General features: G+C 41.1%; 2 protein-coding genes and 3 non-coding genes across 28 annotated transcripts in view; 1 reads left to right on the top strand and 4 right to left on the bottom strand.

The window, feature by feature from the left end:
- Window positions 1-7: 7 nt before the first annotated feature.
- On the bottom strand, window positions 8-7178 carry GNL3 (G protein nucleolar 3). The gene is made up of 15 exons (XM_019724312.2): window positions 6927-7178; window positions 6252-6310; window positions 5744-5881; window positions 5529-5642; window positions 5276-5359; window positions 3900-4032; window positions 3004-3116; window positions 2635-2752; window positions 2129-2216; window positions 1437-1611; window positions 1172-1314; window positions 954-1090; window positions 680-861; window positions 352-418; window positions 8-263 (listed from the first exon to the last, which is right to left on the bottom strand). Exons 1-15 carry the CDS (start codon window positions 6937-6939, stop codon window positions 178-180), a joined length of 1650 nt encoding a protein of 549 aa, XP_019579871.2. The 5' UTR covers window positions 6940-7178; the 3' UTR covers window positions 8-177.
- On the bottom strand, window positions 1672-1748 carry LOC141567371 (small nucleolar RNA SNORD69). Its single transcript, XR_012489966.1, has one exon. It is a non-coding gene; the product is annotated as a small nucleolar RNA SNORD69 (small nucleolar RNA).
- On the bottom strand, window positions 2874-2957 carry LOC141567373 (small nucleolar RNA SNORD19B). Its single transcript, XR_012489968.1, has one exon. It is a non-coding gene; the product is annotated as a small nucleolar RNA SNORD19B (small nucleolar RNA).
- LOC141567370 (small nucleolar RNA SNORD19) lies at window positions 3782-3858 on the bottom strand. Its single transcript, XR_012489965.1, has one exon. It is a non-coding gene; the product is annotated as a small nucleolar RNA SNORD19 (small nucleolar RNA).
- The window catches only part of PBRM1 (polybromo 1), a 105093-nt gene continuing 98472 nt past the window's right edge, over window positions 7157-13777 (top strand). For 9 of the 24 annotated variants that reach the window (XM_019724311.2, XM_019724307.2, XM_074313078.1 and 6 more), the window contains exons 1-4: window positions 7157-7295; window positions 10180-10305; window positions 11880-12032; window positions 13004-13101. In XM_019724311.2, coding sequence (XP_019579870.1) covers window positions 10258-10305; window positions 11880-12032; window positions 13004-13101 — 299 coding nt within the window. In that variant the 5' untranslated portion in view covers window positions 7157-7295; window positions 10180-10257. Of the gene's footprint in view, window positions 7296-8924; window positions 8991-9774; window positions 9915-10179; window positions 10306-11879; window positions 12033-13003; window positions 13114-13777 lie in introns of those variants that run through there. The other 15 variants (XM_074313082.1, XM_074313079.1, XM_074313074.1 and 12 more) reach the window with 9 other exon arrangements.

Raw genomic sequence — 13777 nt, 5'->3', positions numbered from 1 at the left:
CAGACACTTTCTACATTGCCTGATTTTTTTTTTAATGAATATATCATATACACATGTACAAAATTTACACAGCTTATGTCACACTGGAAATGAACTGGTATGTGTGATGACACATAGAACAGCTTAAGAGTCTGTTCAAAATGTTAAAAAAAACCCACAACTTTTTGAGGACAGTTGTTACACATAGTCTATACTGAAATCGTAAGCATCATCTTCCTCTTCAGTCATTCCATCCAAGACGTAACATCGTTCAGATTGTTCACCTATATAAGAAAGAAAAATGACGTTTAAAAAAGTAGAAACAATTCCATACCACTCTGCTTTGTTAGACGACCCCTCCACCCAATTCACCTGCTTGAGATTCCTCAGGGAGTACCTTGCAGGTCTCTCTTGCAGGGGACACATCTGAACTCTTTGCCTGTGGGACAAAGAAACAGTGATATATTAGTAGCCTTTGTCTACTCAATCCAAGTAATTATGACTTGGAAGTCTCTGAAGGTACACATAATGGGATGCACAAACTAACGATTGGAAGACTTAAACATCTAAATTGTATGGGGCTTTTTGGTAATCTATCCTGAAATATTTAATTTCTACCTTCAGTCCCTTCCCATTTGTTGTACATTATAATGCTGGAAAACTTCCTTCAGCTTGAACAATTCATGGACAACATACTTACACTGGCTTCTTCATCAACACTTTCCTGGTCAGCGTCCATGTCTTCATAGTCCTCCGCCGTTTCCTGCTTCCTCTCTTTCTGTTTTGGTAATTCTTCAGGTATGTCCTTTTCCTCTATTATTCCATTTGTCAGACCCGAGGACTGGAAAAGGATGCTACTGGCTAAACGAGGGCCCCTGATGGCTAGGAAAGGAACACAGTACATGTAAACAGATTGAGACCTTGCTTAGCCCGTCAGCTGATGAAGACAGCAGTCAAGCACAAGCCTTGCTTACCTTGTATGCTGTGTGCATTGTTCTTTCCCAGTTCTTCCAGATTAAAGCCCCACATCATGTCTGTCACAATGCTCTCATTAAAATGTGGAGAAAGAGTCCAGGATGCAGGGGGATGGCAATAGTAACCTAAGGAGCCACTGGTATTAAAAACAAGATTTGTCAAAAATCAGTTCCTTTCCTCTATTGGTCATCAAAATGCCTACAGAAAGAAGCCTTACCCTGTCCACTCAGACCACAGCAGTTTGGCAGCACCTTCTACATTTGGGCTTCCACCTTTTTGGTGCAGTCCTCTTCTCTGTGCAAGCAAAGTAAAAAACTCCAGAGAATTCTTAAAGTCTGGGACAGTGAATTTCAGTACTACCTTAAAAAAAAAAGAAAAACTTATTTGATACAGCGCGGATATAAAAATTTTTGAAAATTTTCTACTTTAAATGCTTCCAATGAAGAGAGAAAATAGAGCTTAAGGGAAAGGGGCTCTTTTACCTGTCGAGCATCAGCCTGGGACAGGATGGCGCTGGCAGCCTCCACGGGTTTTAGTACTTCAATACTTGCTGGACTTCTCAGAGCAAGTGCAGTGGGAGAGTTAAGTGGAGACACAATGAAACTTGGACTATCTATGATTGTGATTTGTTTGTCCAGGGGGACAACCTGCATGCTCCTGAAACAAGAGAGATGGTAATTAATGAGGGTACTAGTTTATCTGAAGTACAAGAGACAGAACACGAAGCTCAGGGTTGGATTGAACAAACTCAGCACAGTCCGTCAGATCCAGTTTATCATCACTTGCTTCATGTTTATCTAAAACCATAACATTGCACCTTCCCCTTCTAAAGAGAAGCACTGCATGTTATAGCTTACATATTGACCCAAACACATGCTGTTTCCTCTGCATAAATGTTTCCCCTCTTCTACCTGGCAGACTTATATTCATTTCAAGGCCGGGTTCAAGCATTGCTTTCTCTGAGGCAGCTTTCCCCCTCAATCTATTTGCCGGTCTTTCAAACCAGATTGTGGGCAGTTATTCCACTCTTAATTCTTCCCCAAGCCTAGTACTGGCTTAACCCTCTTCCTTTCACTGACACCTCTAAAGAATGGGAAATTTTCTTAAGATATCCAAAACAATCATATTTACTCATCCATAATGAAATACTACAATATGGAACAACTCAGTTTACCTTGTAAGCCCCATGGATACACCGACATTACATATCCGTTCTTGTTTTAAGCTATTGATGATGCTGCTTTTCCCCACATTTGGAAAACCTATAAATGGTATAACAAATCCACAGATACAAAAGGCATTATGTGCTGGTAATGATAACATTTCCACTGCTTTATTTTATGCTTGCCTGATGTTTAGAGCAAGACCAGAGTTGAATCTGAGTGTCTTCACTTCATTACTAAGGTCAATCTTAACAAACTCATTTCTTACACAAGTAATAAGAGCAGGAAAAGATGATTAAAATAAACGAAGAAATTTTAGAAGCCAACTTCCTACAGTGCACAATTGGCAAAAAAAAAACAGAATTAAGCAGCAATCACTTAAAATTTCTGTCTTTACATTGTGTGTATTCGGTAAGGTGGGCAAAAAGTGTTTATATTTAGCAACAACCCCATACACTCTTAACACGGAAAAATTCTTGGCACTTTAAGACATAAAATGTGTTGAACTGTAACTCACCAATTACTCCAACCTGAATAGCTTTGCCCAACATCTCCCGAAAACCTCTAAGAAGCTTCCAAAGACCTTCTTTCCCAATGCAGACTTCACTTTTGAATGGAGCAGCTTTCCTCTTTATCTTCACATTAAAAATGCAAGTAATTAGTTTAACCACTTCTGACAATCCATCATATAAAACCCGAAAATCTGGCTCCAGAGCCCAGCCATTAAAATCACCACATGCCTGCCTTTCAGATTACCTCTGGATGAAATCAGAGTTGGATCTTATAAGTTCTCATTTTTTTTAATCAAGATTTTGTATACTCATCATATTTCAGCCATCCAAAAATCTGAAAGAAACATACCCCCAACACTGACAGTAAAGGGTACCTTGGTTATCTTCCGTTTGTCCTTCAGATTTGTTGAGGCTTTGAACACCACTGTTGGCAATTCTTTCTTCAAATAATTCAGCCAGTTCTCCAAATTTTCCTTTGGTACCAAATCTGATAGGGATTAGGAATAAGACACATGCTCCAATTTGGTCACTTGGTTGAGATGAATTTGCAAAACATGGTAAACCGGATTTCACTCTGGTTTGCCTTTTCTGTTTGTTTTCCCCCCCAAAAGGATTTAACTGGAAAATGGGGAGAGCGCAAACTTCCTACCATATACCATCCTTATCTTAACAGAGTTCAATACCTACACCTCTGTATTTCTTCAATTCTCCTCTGTACTGCTCACCCTTTCAGGATTAAGTCAACCTCTAGATTATTATCCTGCTAACCCTAGGGCAATGTTTCAAGAATTTACTCTCCAGTAGCAGCCATATTTACTGACCCCAACAGTAATTTTAGGTCCCATTGTTACTTTCTGCTTCACAGGTCTCTGAGGTTTCCTATTCCTGCTGTTCAAACCAATACGTAACTATGCATTTTATCTAATTATTGTCACACAATCAACATTGTGCAGGTGTGGGGAATGACACACTATCATCACTTCCTATGTGAAATATATTATGCAGTAACCTTAGTATAGAAGCTTACACTATTAAATAAGGTGATAAGTACTGAACGGCAAAAGGACAGCAGAAACCAGTGAAACCACACATAGAAAACACCTCCACCCCACTGCCCAGCATTGTCTTTAGCGATAAGAAAGGAAATGCACTGGTTTTGATGAGGTCAGAGTTGGATCTTATCAGTCTTCAGTGACAATCAGACCGTTCAGATGTTTTCCTCATACCTCACTAGTGCGTATGGAACACAAAGGGCATCCTTTTTGCTCACCTGATTTATTTAATACAAGTACCAACTTTTTCTGTCCACCCTGGATAACGGCCTCTTCTACCTGGGGACACCTGCAACCAAGAGGATCTCTGGCATCCAACACTTCCAGCACAACATCTGAGGCTTCAATCACCTGTCAATGTATAAATGATCAGAAGAACAACCCTTGCTTTCAGAACACCCTCCACACAAGTATACTGACATTATCCACTCTGCGACAACGTGATACGGAGAATGTTTGTTCATTTCCCCCAGGAAAGTAAAACAGAGGTTTGCACCGTAGCTTCTGGCCTCTCATTAAAGTAGATTTCAAAAGCGGAAGCACCCCCACTGTCTGAATATATAATCCTCCCATCGTGAATTGGGTAGTCTGCTAAGCTCTTGTGGCTCTGCCAAGAGCTGATGAGAAGCATAGTCAAGTTCTATTTACAGGGGAGAGTGAACTTGGAAAAACAGGTATGGGGCCGGCCCGGTGGCTCAAGCGGTTAGAGCTCCATGCTCCTAACTCCGAAGGCTGCCGGAGTCAATTCCCACATGGGCCAATGGGCTCTCAACCACAAGGTTGCCGGTTCAATTCCTCGAGTCCCACAAGAGATGGAGGGCAGCGCCCCCTGCAACTAAGATTGAACACGGCACCTTGAGCTGAGCTGCCTCCGGGATGGCTCAGTTGGTTGGAGCACGGGCTCTCAACCACAAGGTTGCTGGTTCGACTCCCACAAGGGATGGTGGGCTGTGTCCCCTGCAACTAGAAACGGCAACTGGACCTGGAGCTGAGCTGCGCCCTCCACAACTAAGATTGAAAGGACAACAACTTGACCTGGAAAAAAGGCCTGGAAGTACACACTTCCCCCATAAAGTCCTGTTCCGTTTCCCCAATTAAAAAAAAAAAAAAAAGGCAACACAACTCTACAGGCTATACGGTTAAATTAAATCATTTAAAAAAACAAACAAAAAAAAAAAACAGGTATGAAGGGTGGGAGTGCTAGGGAGCAACTACACCAAGACACCCTCTTGATCTACTTCACTTAGGTTTCAACAAAGTACTTTAGACTCTTATTTTCACACTGCTTATTCTGATGTATTTTCCTTTACTTTAAAAACCACTGTGCCAATGTTGTCACTTTAACACAAATACCACCTTTGTAAATCATGTTTATGGGTAACTGTTCTGTTGCAAAAATTTAAAACCACAAGAATATTTCCTTCAGCTAACTGTAACAAAAAGGCCCTAAATAGGATAAACCAATTTGCTGAAGGCTTCCTTCTAGCTCAAGTGAACTCTACTCCCAACTTTACAAGGTTGGTGCTAGGAAAAAGGAATGACTAGTCTTTTAAACCTCAGCACCCATTTTAGACACTGACCTAGAGTAAGATACCTTTTTGAGTTCCTGACAATACAACTTCTTTGGATTCTGTTTGCCCGCCTTGGCTTTGTTCTTAGCGTTGCACTGCCCAAATTCCTAAAGGATAAAGACAAGGGGAAAAGAACACAGAATTAGAAGTTCAGCAATTGTAACCTGTTTCTCCATTTTCCATGACTGATTAGGGAGGCCACAATGCCTGCCCTGTTATGTGCTTTTACTTCTACATCAGAACTCATCTCTCATTCACCAAGAGACCTAATCGTACCTCCTTCACAGGTTCCACGTTAGATGGCTCAACACCAGAGTTAGTGTCAAGTTTTCTTTTCTTTTCCTGTTCTTTCTGCCTGTCAAGTTTCTGCTGCTGTTTTAGTTCTTCAAGCTGTGTCAAACCATAAGAGAAATGGGTGAGCCAACGTGACTTAGTATTGTTATTTTACTATGAAAAAAAAAAAGTTGAGTATTTCAGCTAATGTATCGTACCCGCTGTTTCCTTAGCTCTGCTTCCCGAAGAAGAGCCTCCTTAAAAGGAGCACTGTTTGGAACTCCCAGGTCTTTCCTAGACTTCTTGTGGCCCCGTTTCTTAGCCTCCTTCCTCAATTTTCGATGGTGTTCTCGAACCTATCATAATAAATTTATCAGTTTACAAAAATGCTACACAAAATCCTTGTGAGAAACAAATTGGGCTGCAGTTTAGTTACACCTGTATAAAATGACCCAGAAAAATGTAACTGTAATTGTATCATTCGGAGACACATATTTATGCCTAAAACATCAAGAAAATGTCACCAGAAACTTTTTGCAGAGGTTGTTAACATGTTGATCAAAGTTATAGACTTTCTGATCAATGAATTACTGCCCTTTCCCACAGCTGTACTCTTGATACCTAAGAGCTTGTGAGATAATATCATAAGATCCAGGCCTCCTCCTGGAGAGGTGAGGCAGAAGTCAGCATTATATCTGGTATAGCTCTCCCAGGTACAAGACTTACCTTTTTTTGGATCTTATACCGCTTATGGCAGGTCATGCGTTTACTTGCTTTCTTTAACTCTACACAGAAACACATCACACAAAAATTAGACACAAGTGATCAGTTTGTTTAGTTTTTGGTCACGTCCCTTTTGGTGTTAAGTAATTAATAAGCTCTTAAATATAATTTAAGAATCTTGTGGGGCACATAAAATACACGTCACTCAAATCCCTGAGAATTTGACTCAGACCCAGAGTAGAACCCAACTACCCTGCTCCCACTCTTCTCATTTTAGCCTGGGATCGTACTCAGGAGTGTGAGACCCAAAACGACAGCCACTTCTTGTCAAACAACACGAATCACAAGGCACGGGCGAACAGTGGATTTGAGAGGCGGTTCTCAGACCTCACTGAGCCGGATGAACGTGGCGCTGAAGGGAACAGGCTGAGCCCTAAACCTGGCTCAGACACTGTTTCCTCCCGAAATTCTGGTCTGATCTCCACCTCTGGGGCCCAGCCCTCCTTCTCCATTATAGGTCCTGCGGTTAACGTGGCGCCTTCAAACCCTCTGTTCTAACCAGAATCAGGGCGATGGCCGATGGCCTACCGGCAGATCCCAACTGCCGCAGAAAAGCACCCTGAAGGTCGACCATCAGAGGGAAAGGAGCCTCCCCTCCCGCTCCCCGACCACACTCACTCGGCCGCTTCATACTGGAAAGCGGAACCGCTGTGTCGGCAGAAGCAGTAGCTACAACCTGCCTCCACCGCGGCCACGTGTGAACTGAGGACACCGGCGAGCGTCACGCTCTCACGCTGCCGCCGTAAAGCGCGCCGCCTCCGGCCCGCGTGCGCGCGCACGCAATGTCGCGCGGAGCCAGGTTTGCTTGGCGGCGCCAGGGCTGGGTTTGCGGCGGCACCGGGAGGGGTGAGGGCGGTGAGGGCGGCGGGTGTTGGAGCGTCGGCCGCGGCCGCGGACGGAGGAGCAATAGCAGCAGCCGTGGCGGCCACGGGGCGGGGCGCGGCGGTCGGGGACCGCGGCCGGGGCTGCAGGCGGCGGAGCGGCTGGGTAAGGCCGGGCCTGGGACGGGCGGGGCCGCCCCTCTTCGGCTGGCTGCCGGGCCTTTGTGTGGGCCCTAGCGGGCGGGAGCAGCGGCGGAGGCCCCGCCCCGACCGTGGGGACGCGCCGGTCTGGCCGGGTGTACGAGGTGGGGCGGGGCACGGCGACGGGCATCGAGACGGGCCCGGCAGCCGGGTGGCACCTGCCTGCCGGGACAAAGGCGCTCCGCGGCCCGGAAACGCCCCGCGCCCCTCTTTCCCGCTCCCGGCGGCTGGCAGAGTGCTCGTCGCGGGCAGCTTCAAAGCTGTCAGCGTTTTCCCTAGTGCCTCCTTACAAGTGACAGGTCGGGAAAGTGTTTTATTTCCTCCGCAGGTCAGGGCCTTCCTTTTTTGTTGTTTGTTGACGGTCCGGATACAAACTCTTCTAGTGATTTTGGGGGTTTTTTTGTACACTTTCTCGATGACTGTTTCAGACCGAGTATTTTTATCAGTGGGACTTGTGTTTGTAGTTGACGCCAGATATTTCTTATCTGCAACATCATAAAGAATCGAGGTTTTTAAACTGTACATTTCTTGTTTTTAATATTTTCCCATCTCTTAAAATATTTTATTGAAAGAGAAGCATAGTTTTGTTATTATAGGGTACATATTGGTGACGTAGAAGGGAAGCTTGGCAAAAGTGTAGAAGAAATCCTGAAAAACAAGTGACAAATATGCAGTATTGTGGATATAGAAATTAATATTACAATTATAGAAACGTGTTGGAGTAAAACATTTTTGTTAACTTATTCTCCAACAAGCAAGGGCTCCTCAAAAAATGATTTTTAGGTGTTTTTTTTTTCTTTTTCCATTTAGAAGTGCACTCTTTCCCAAATATCAGAAGCAAATTGAACTCAATACAAGTAGTATAAGAAAGTAGTATAATTTTTGCTGTATTACTTGTTAACAGATTGCTTATGTTTTAAAATCCAAAGGAAGATTGGAAAGCATCTTTTAGAGAAGGGTTTCAAATTAAAACAGTAACATTTATGTGTGGATAAATGAAAGGGCCTTGACCACTTTCTTTGGCTTTGGGAGTGTACAGAATACCTCTGATATTAATATTGTACCCAAATTCCCAAGATTAGGAAGTTGTGATATATCCATATGGGGATGTTAGACAACTATCGAGCCATCAAATATCATGTAGAAGAATGTTGACTTGGAAGAATCTTGCTTAAGTTAAAACACAGGCTGCAAAATAATACATATGGTTTGTTAACGCTTTTATTTAAAAAAAAAAAAAAAGCAACTAAGGCATAGAATAAATACTGAATGCTGTGAACGCCAAAGATAAGTGTGTGTTTTCCTCGGAGAAGTAGGATTATAAGTGATTGTTTTTTCTTTGAATCGTGTTTTCTACTTTTGTTTTAAGCATGTGTTTACAGCAATAAGTATCACTAGAAATACAGCAGAGTACTAAAAGTTTATAAAGTGTCAAAATATACCATTTGTCTATACTGAGTAAATATTTTCCCAGTTACACATTATGAAGTTGTTCTTTAGTTTATCGTTGGTTGTCAGACTTTGGACATGTGAACATAATGCCATTTTAAAATTTGTTATCCAGCTACAGAATCTATTTCTTTCCTCTTCATAGAAAAAGGATTGCTGACGGGATGCTCACAGGCTTTTTAAATTATACAAACTTTTTTCAATGTCCCATGTAAGTGCACTTTTAATATCTTTGTTAAAAACAAATTGATCACCCAAACTATACCAGTTGTTATTCTATAAACCAGGGCTGCAAAATGAATAAAATTCTTTTCCTGTGCCCACGGAGCATGTACTCCTAAAGTTGAAACTTATCATTTTTGTTGTGCTTTGAAGTTCCAAAGTGATTTCACATATATTTCATTGTCGTAACAATCCAAGGGAGATATGTACACTTTACTGTTCTCATATTATAAATGAATAAACAGATCTGCGGTTGTGACTCAAGCAACATCAAACGGATAATTAGAGGTGGGAAAACTGGGACTCTTGTCTTTTGAATTCCGGTCCTGTTGCTCCTCCCACCCAACTGACCACATTGTCTGTCTTGCCAAACTTCCAAAATGTATTTTAAGATGTGTCCTTTGGATAAAAAAAAATTTGAAAATTATCCTTAAGTTGCATCTCTTTCTTTACTTACCAAAGTAAATTAATGATTCAAGGAGTTTTGGATATTGTATGGTCTAAAGTATGCATACACCCATGATTTATATTTTTTTGTCACTTGATTTTCAGTGGGTTATTTATAAAAGTAATTTTGACCTGGCAAAATGGTTGAAGTTTATTTGTTTGTTTGTTTTGTTTTTAACCTCGCTAAACTTGTACGTGGTATCTTCCCAATGCTGATAGGACTTTTGGAAAGAAATGTCTTTCTCTGAAAAAAAATTTTTCTTTTTTTTGGCGGGGTGGAGTTTTCCATACTCTGCTCACATGAACCCATTCTCTGTTTGTTCCAGCTTGCCAACCCTTGGTGTCACATGTGAGCCTTCCACATGTGTTCACTCTCCATTCCAGCTTTGTGATTGAATTCTGCTCTTACCGACTAGGGGGCATTTGGGCAGGCATGCTTCATTCCTGGAATTGACAGCCATTCCTTGTGAGTAAAGGGGAACCTCAGTGAGACCTCTTTAAGCACAAGCATTTGGTTTTAAAATGGAAGAAATACCAGGTACTTTTAATGCCTGAGCCTTTGCAGCAGTTTGTTTCATTGGCACAAGAAAACTGATATGCCTATTTTCTCCAGTTCTTTTATCTTTCCGTAGCAGTTCTCCTTGAATGTTTTCTGTCTGTTCGTACTCATTTTTACTCCTTCTGACCCTTCTTTTTTATTTCCCCTTTTCTGTCTTGTTCTTCTCTTTCAGTTTTGAATATATTATCACTGAATCAGCACTTCTAAAGCCCTGCCTTCTCTCACTGGCTTCACTTGGCCTTCAGACATAATGAGGAGACTGGCTTTTCGAGGCGCTGGTTGTGCTCTGGTAAAGCTGGTAAATTACTGATCATCTACACCTTTTCCCTTTTCTGTCCTTCCTTGCCTTTTCCCTTCCACCTTTCTTAAATTTTGTTATCCTTTCCATAAAGATTGCCTCTCATGTTCATCAAATCCACTTGTGTCCTTGTCATAGATTGTTTATAAAGGATTGGTCCTTAGTTTCTTCATCTTAATGAATTGAGACCAGTTAGCCTTTTATAAATAAAACAATAATCAACAAACCTTGGCTGTCCTTAGCCTAAGCCCTTTGAAGTTTTTAGCCAGTTATAGCCAATTGCAAACTAATACACTGTATAACAAACCAAAGCCTAGAGATAGGAACATCTTTATGGTGGGCCCTTTTTAAATACCATATGGACTATTGAAGGAAGAGAGGAGAGTCTTTCTTGTTTCTTAATTGGATACCAGGATTGTTTATTTGTTGGTTTGTTTTGTTCCTGCTTTAATTCCCTGGAGATCCCCAATTTTTTTCTCCCTACTACTGGCAACCTATTTTCTCAGCTGCGGGTGTCTTAGTTTCCTAAAATTGAATGTTGATGAGTGAAACTGAGATCAGCTTTTTCTTTTAGCTTTAGAGAAAGACCTTTGAAATCACAACATACTGTTTGATACTGTTGTGAAATTGTATAAACGTTGTAGGACCTTCTAGTATACATCTTTTCCCTCTAGCTGTAACAGATCGTTTCAGTGATTACATTTCCTGTGTTATGGTCAAATGCGTATATTTGTAAAGTTAAGATTAGTTGCTTAGCAGCTTGCCTGAAACTGAGAAATATTTGTGAGTTTCTGAAAAACCAGGCAGGACCTAGAAGCTCACCTTTGATGTCCTCTTCCAGATCATCTACTAAACTGAAAAGCTATGATCTCAGAATTCACTGAGATGGAGTACTTCATATAGCTGAAAAGCAAGTTAGTTTGGGTTGACAGAAAAGTTTCGAAGCACAGTTTTGCTACTTTGGCATAGATATGGCAAGTCACATTAAGTTTTTTCCAAGGGTATGTCTTGTGGATCCTTCTTTAATGAGTGGAGAAAATTCATTTTCAGAATGTTAATTTTAGTGTGCATCTGAAATGCTAGAAGATTAATCGTCCCCTGACCTTTTTGTTCAACTCATTTGCCTCAGGCACAGCTTCCTATTCTTTACCATGTCATGGCCCACCTAGAAAATGATCATAATTATAAGACACTGGGGAAAACAGATGAGCTGACTGCCTGTATTTGGGTGTACCTCCAGCATAATGGTGTATCACTACACATGGGTTTTCAAACTCCAGTCCAGGGTAATTTTGGGGCCTAAAGTGGTTGAGTCGTTCAAAATTGGTGATATACAAACGAGTACACTTTTGCTGAATTTGTTCCATCCAAATTGAAATGTAGCATTCTGGTTAAGGTAGAGACTAAAGCAACAAAGTCCAGGACTTCTATTGAAAAAACTTATAGTTAGTCAAGTATCTTTGCAGCAGTTAAAATATCCTCCTGAATGAACCAGAAACTTGATATCAGGTGGCCAGCTGAGGGGTTGGTGGCAGAGTCTAAAATATAAGAACATGGATAATTATTTCTTACAGAAGAAGTTGGATTCCATGGGTTCCAAGAGAAGAAGAGCTACCTCCCCTTCCAGTAGCGTCAGTGGGGACTTTGATGACGGGCACCATTCTGTGTCCACACCTGGCCCAAGCAGGAAAAGGAGGAGACTTTCCAATCTTCCAACGGTAGATCCTGTGAGTAACTTGCATCACATAGTTTCTGCCTGCTTTTCCTATGATTCCCTACCCTTTCTTTAATGATAAGCAGTTAAGATACAAGGATTTTCCATTTCTTATCCCTCAGGATTGATATTCTTAACCTTTCTTGTATGAAAAGTGTATATTTAGCCAAAAGTATTACAGTAATACTATAATATTATGAAAAAATAAGGAGTATTAGTATGTTACATAAGTTCACTCAAATAACTGTGCTTATCATGTGCTAAGCACTGTTCTGGTGACTGAGATGTAGCCATGTGTAAGACAAGCCAATTTTTCACATGGAGCTTAGATTCCAGTGTGGAGGGAAGCAGAATGTAAACAGGTGAACAGATAAATAATAATAAAGTACTCTCAGCTGGCAATAAGTGCTAAGAACAAAATTTGGGGTGATTCAGGCTGTTTGGGCCCAAATCTTAGGAAAGGTTTCTCTGTGATGAAAAGGCACCAGCCCTGCAGAGCGCTTGGGAAGAATGTTCCAGGCAGAGGGGCTGGGTCAGGAATGGGTTTGGTGTGTGGTAATTACAGAGAGATGGTCAAGAGGGAGGAGGAGACTGGCAAAGTGCCCAACGAGGGTATGTAGTTACCCTCTGTACTCTGTGGGCAATGTTAGGAGTTTAGGTTTTATTCTCTGAGTAATACGAAGCCCCTTTGTTGGATGATTTTAAGCAAGAGAGTGGTATGAACTGATTTAGTTTAAAAGAAGAAGTTACCAGTAGCATAAATCTAATGAAAGATACCAAAAAATTTTTATCAGTTAAATTATTTTAAATAAAGAGAGATACTGTCAGCATATTTCCGTCTCGGGTTCCACGTCAGAATTGGGGATTTGTCCTTTTTCTTTTCTCCTTGCCTTTTATGGGTATGTTTTGATTAAAGATAATCCATATGCCTACGCTGGCTTTCTGTTCGCTTTTCTGGTGATTTGCTTTTGTTCCTGTGTATAGATTGCTGTGTGCCATGAACTCTACAACACCATCCGAGACTATAAGGATGAACAGGGCAGGCTCCTCTGTGAGCTCTTCATTCGGGCACCGAAGCGAAGGTGAGTTGGAAGGTGAGTGGGAGGAATTTGGTCTTGGGTCTGTGTTTAAAGTGTTAGGTAACTGAGTTTTCTTTTGAAAGGAACGGTTTAAGTGATACTAGGGTCTGATTTCTTTTTGTAGTCAAGATGTGGTAAAGTGTATTTAAAAATTTTTTTAATTGTAAAAAATACACAAGATAAAATTTATAATCTTAACCATCTTAAGTGTACAGTTTAGTAAGTGCTAAGTGTGTTCACATTGTTATACAACAGATCTTCAGAATTTTTTCATATTGCAAAATTGAAACTCGATACCCATTAAGCAATACCCCATTTCTCTCTTTCCCCTAACCCTTGGCACCAGCATTACACTTTCTGTTTCTATGAGTTTGACCACTTTAGAGTCCTCCTAAGTGGAATCATACAGTATATGTCTTTCATGAATGGCTTATTTCACTTAGCGTAATGTCCTCAAGACTCATCTCATGTTGTAGCATGTGACAGGATTTTTTTCCTTTTTAAGGTGAATAATATTCCATTGTATGAGTATGCCACATTTTGTTTTATCCATTCATCGATAAACACTTGAGTTGCTTTCACCTTTTGGCTATTGCTGCAGTGAATATGGGTGTGCAAATACGTCTTTGAGGGTGCTGTTTTCAATTATTTTGGATATACTGTATACCCAGAATTTGGA

The sequence above is a fragment of the Rhinolophus sinicus genome, linkage group LG10 (genome assembly GCF_036562045.2).
Source record: "Rhinolophus sinicus isolate RSC01 linkage group LG10, ASM3656204v1, whole genome shotgun sequence".
Classification (NCBI taxonomy): domain Eukaryota; kingdom Metazoa; phylum Chordata; class Mammalia; order Chiroptera; family Rhinolophidae; genus Rhinolophus; species Rhinolophus sinicus.
The sequence above is the reverse complement of the archived record's forward strand: the minus strand, read 5'-3'. Positions and strand labels throughout refer to the sequence as shown.

Excerpts from the sequence above, each read along its gene's own strand:
- GNL3 (XM_019724312.2), bottom strand. Across the intron at positions 5,360-5,528 it reads ACGTGGAACCTGTGAAGGAG|GAATTTGGGCAGTGCAACGC; the intron begins GTACGATTAGGT and ends TTTATCCTTTAG. Across the intron at positions 3,117-3,899 it reads ACTTGTATTAAATAAATCAG|ATTTGGTACCAAAGGAAAAT; the intron begins GTGAGCAAAAAG and ends AATCCCTATCAG.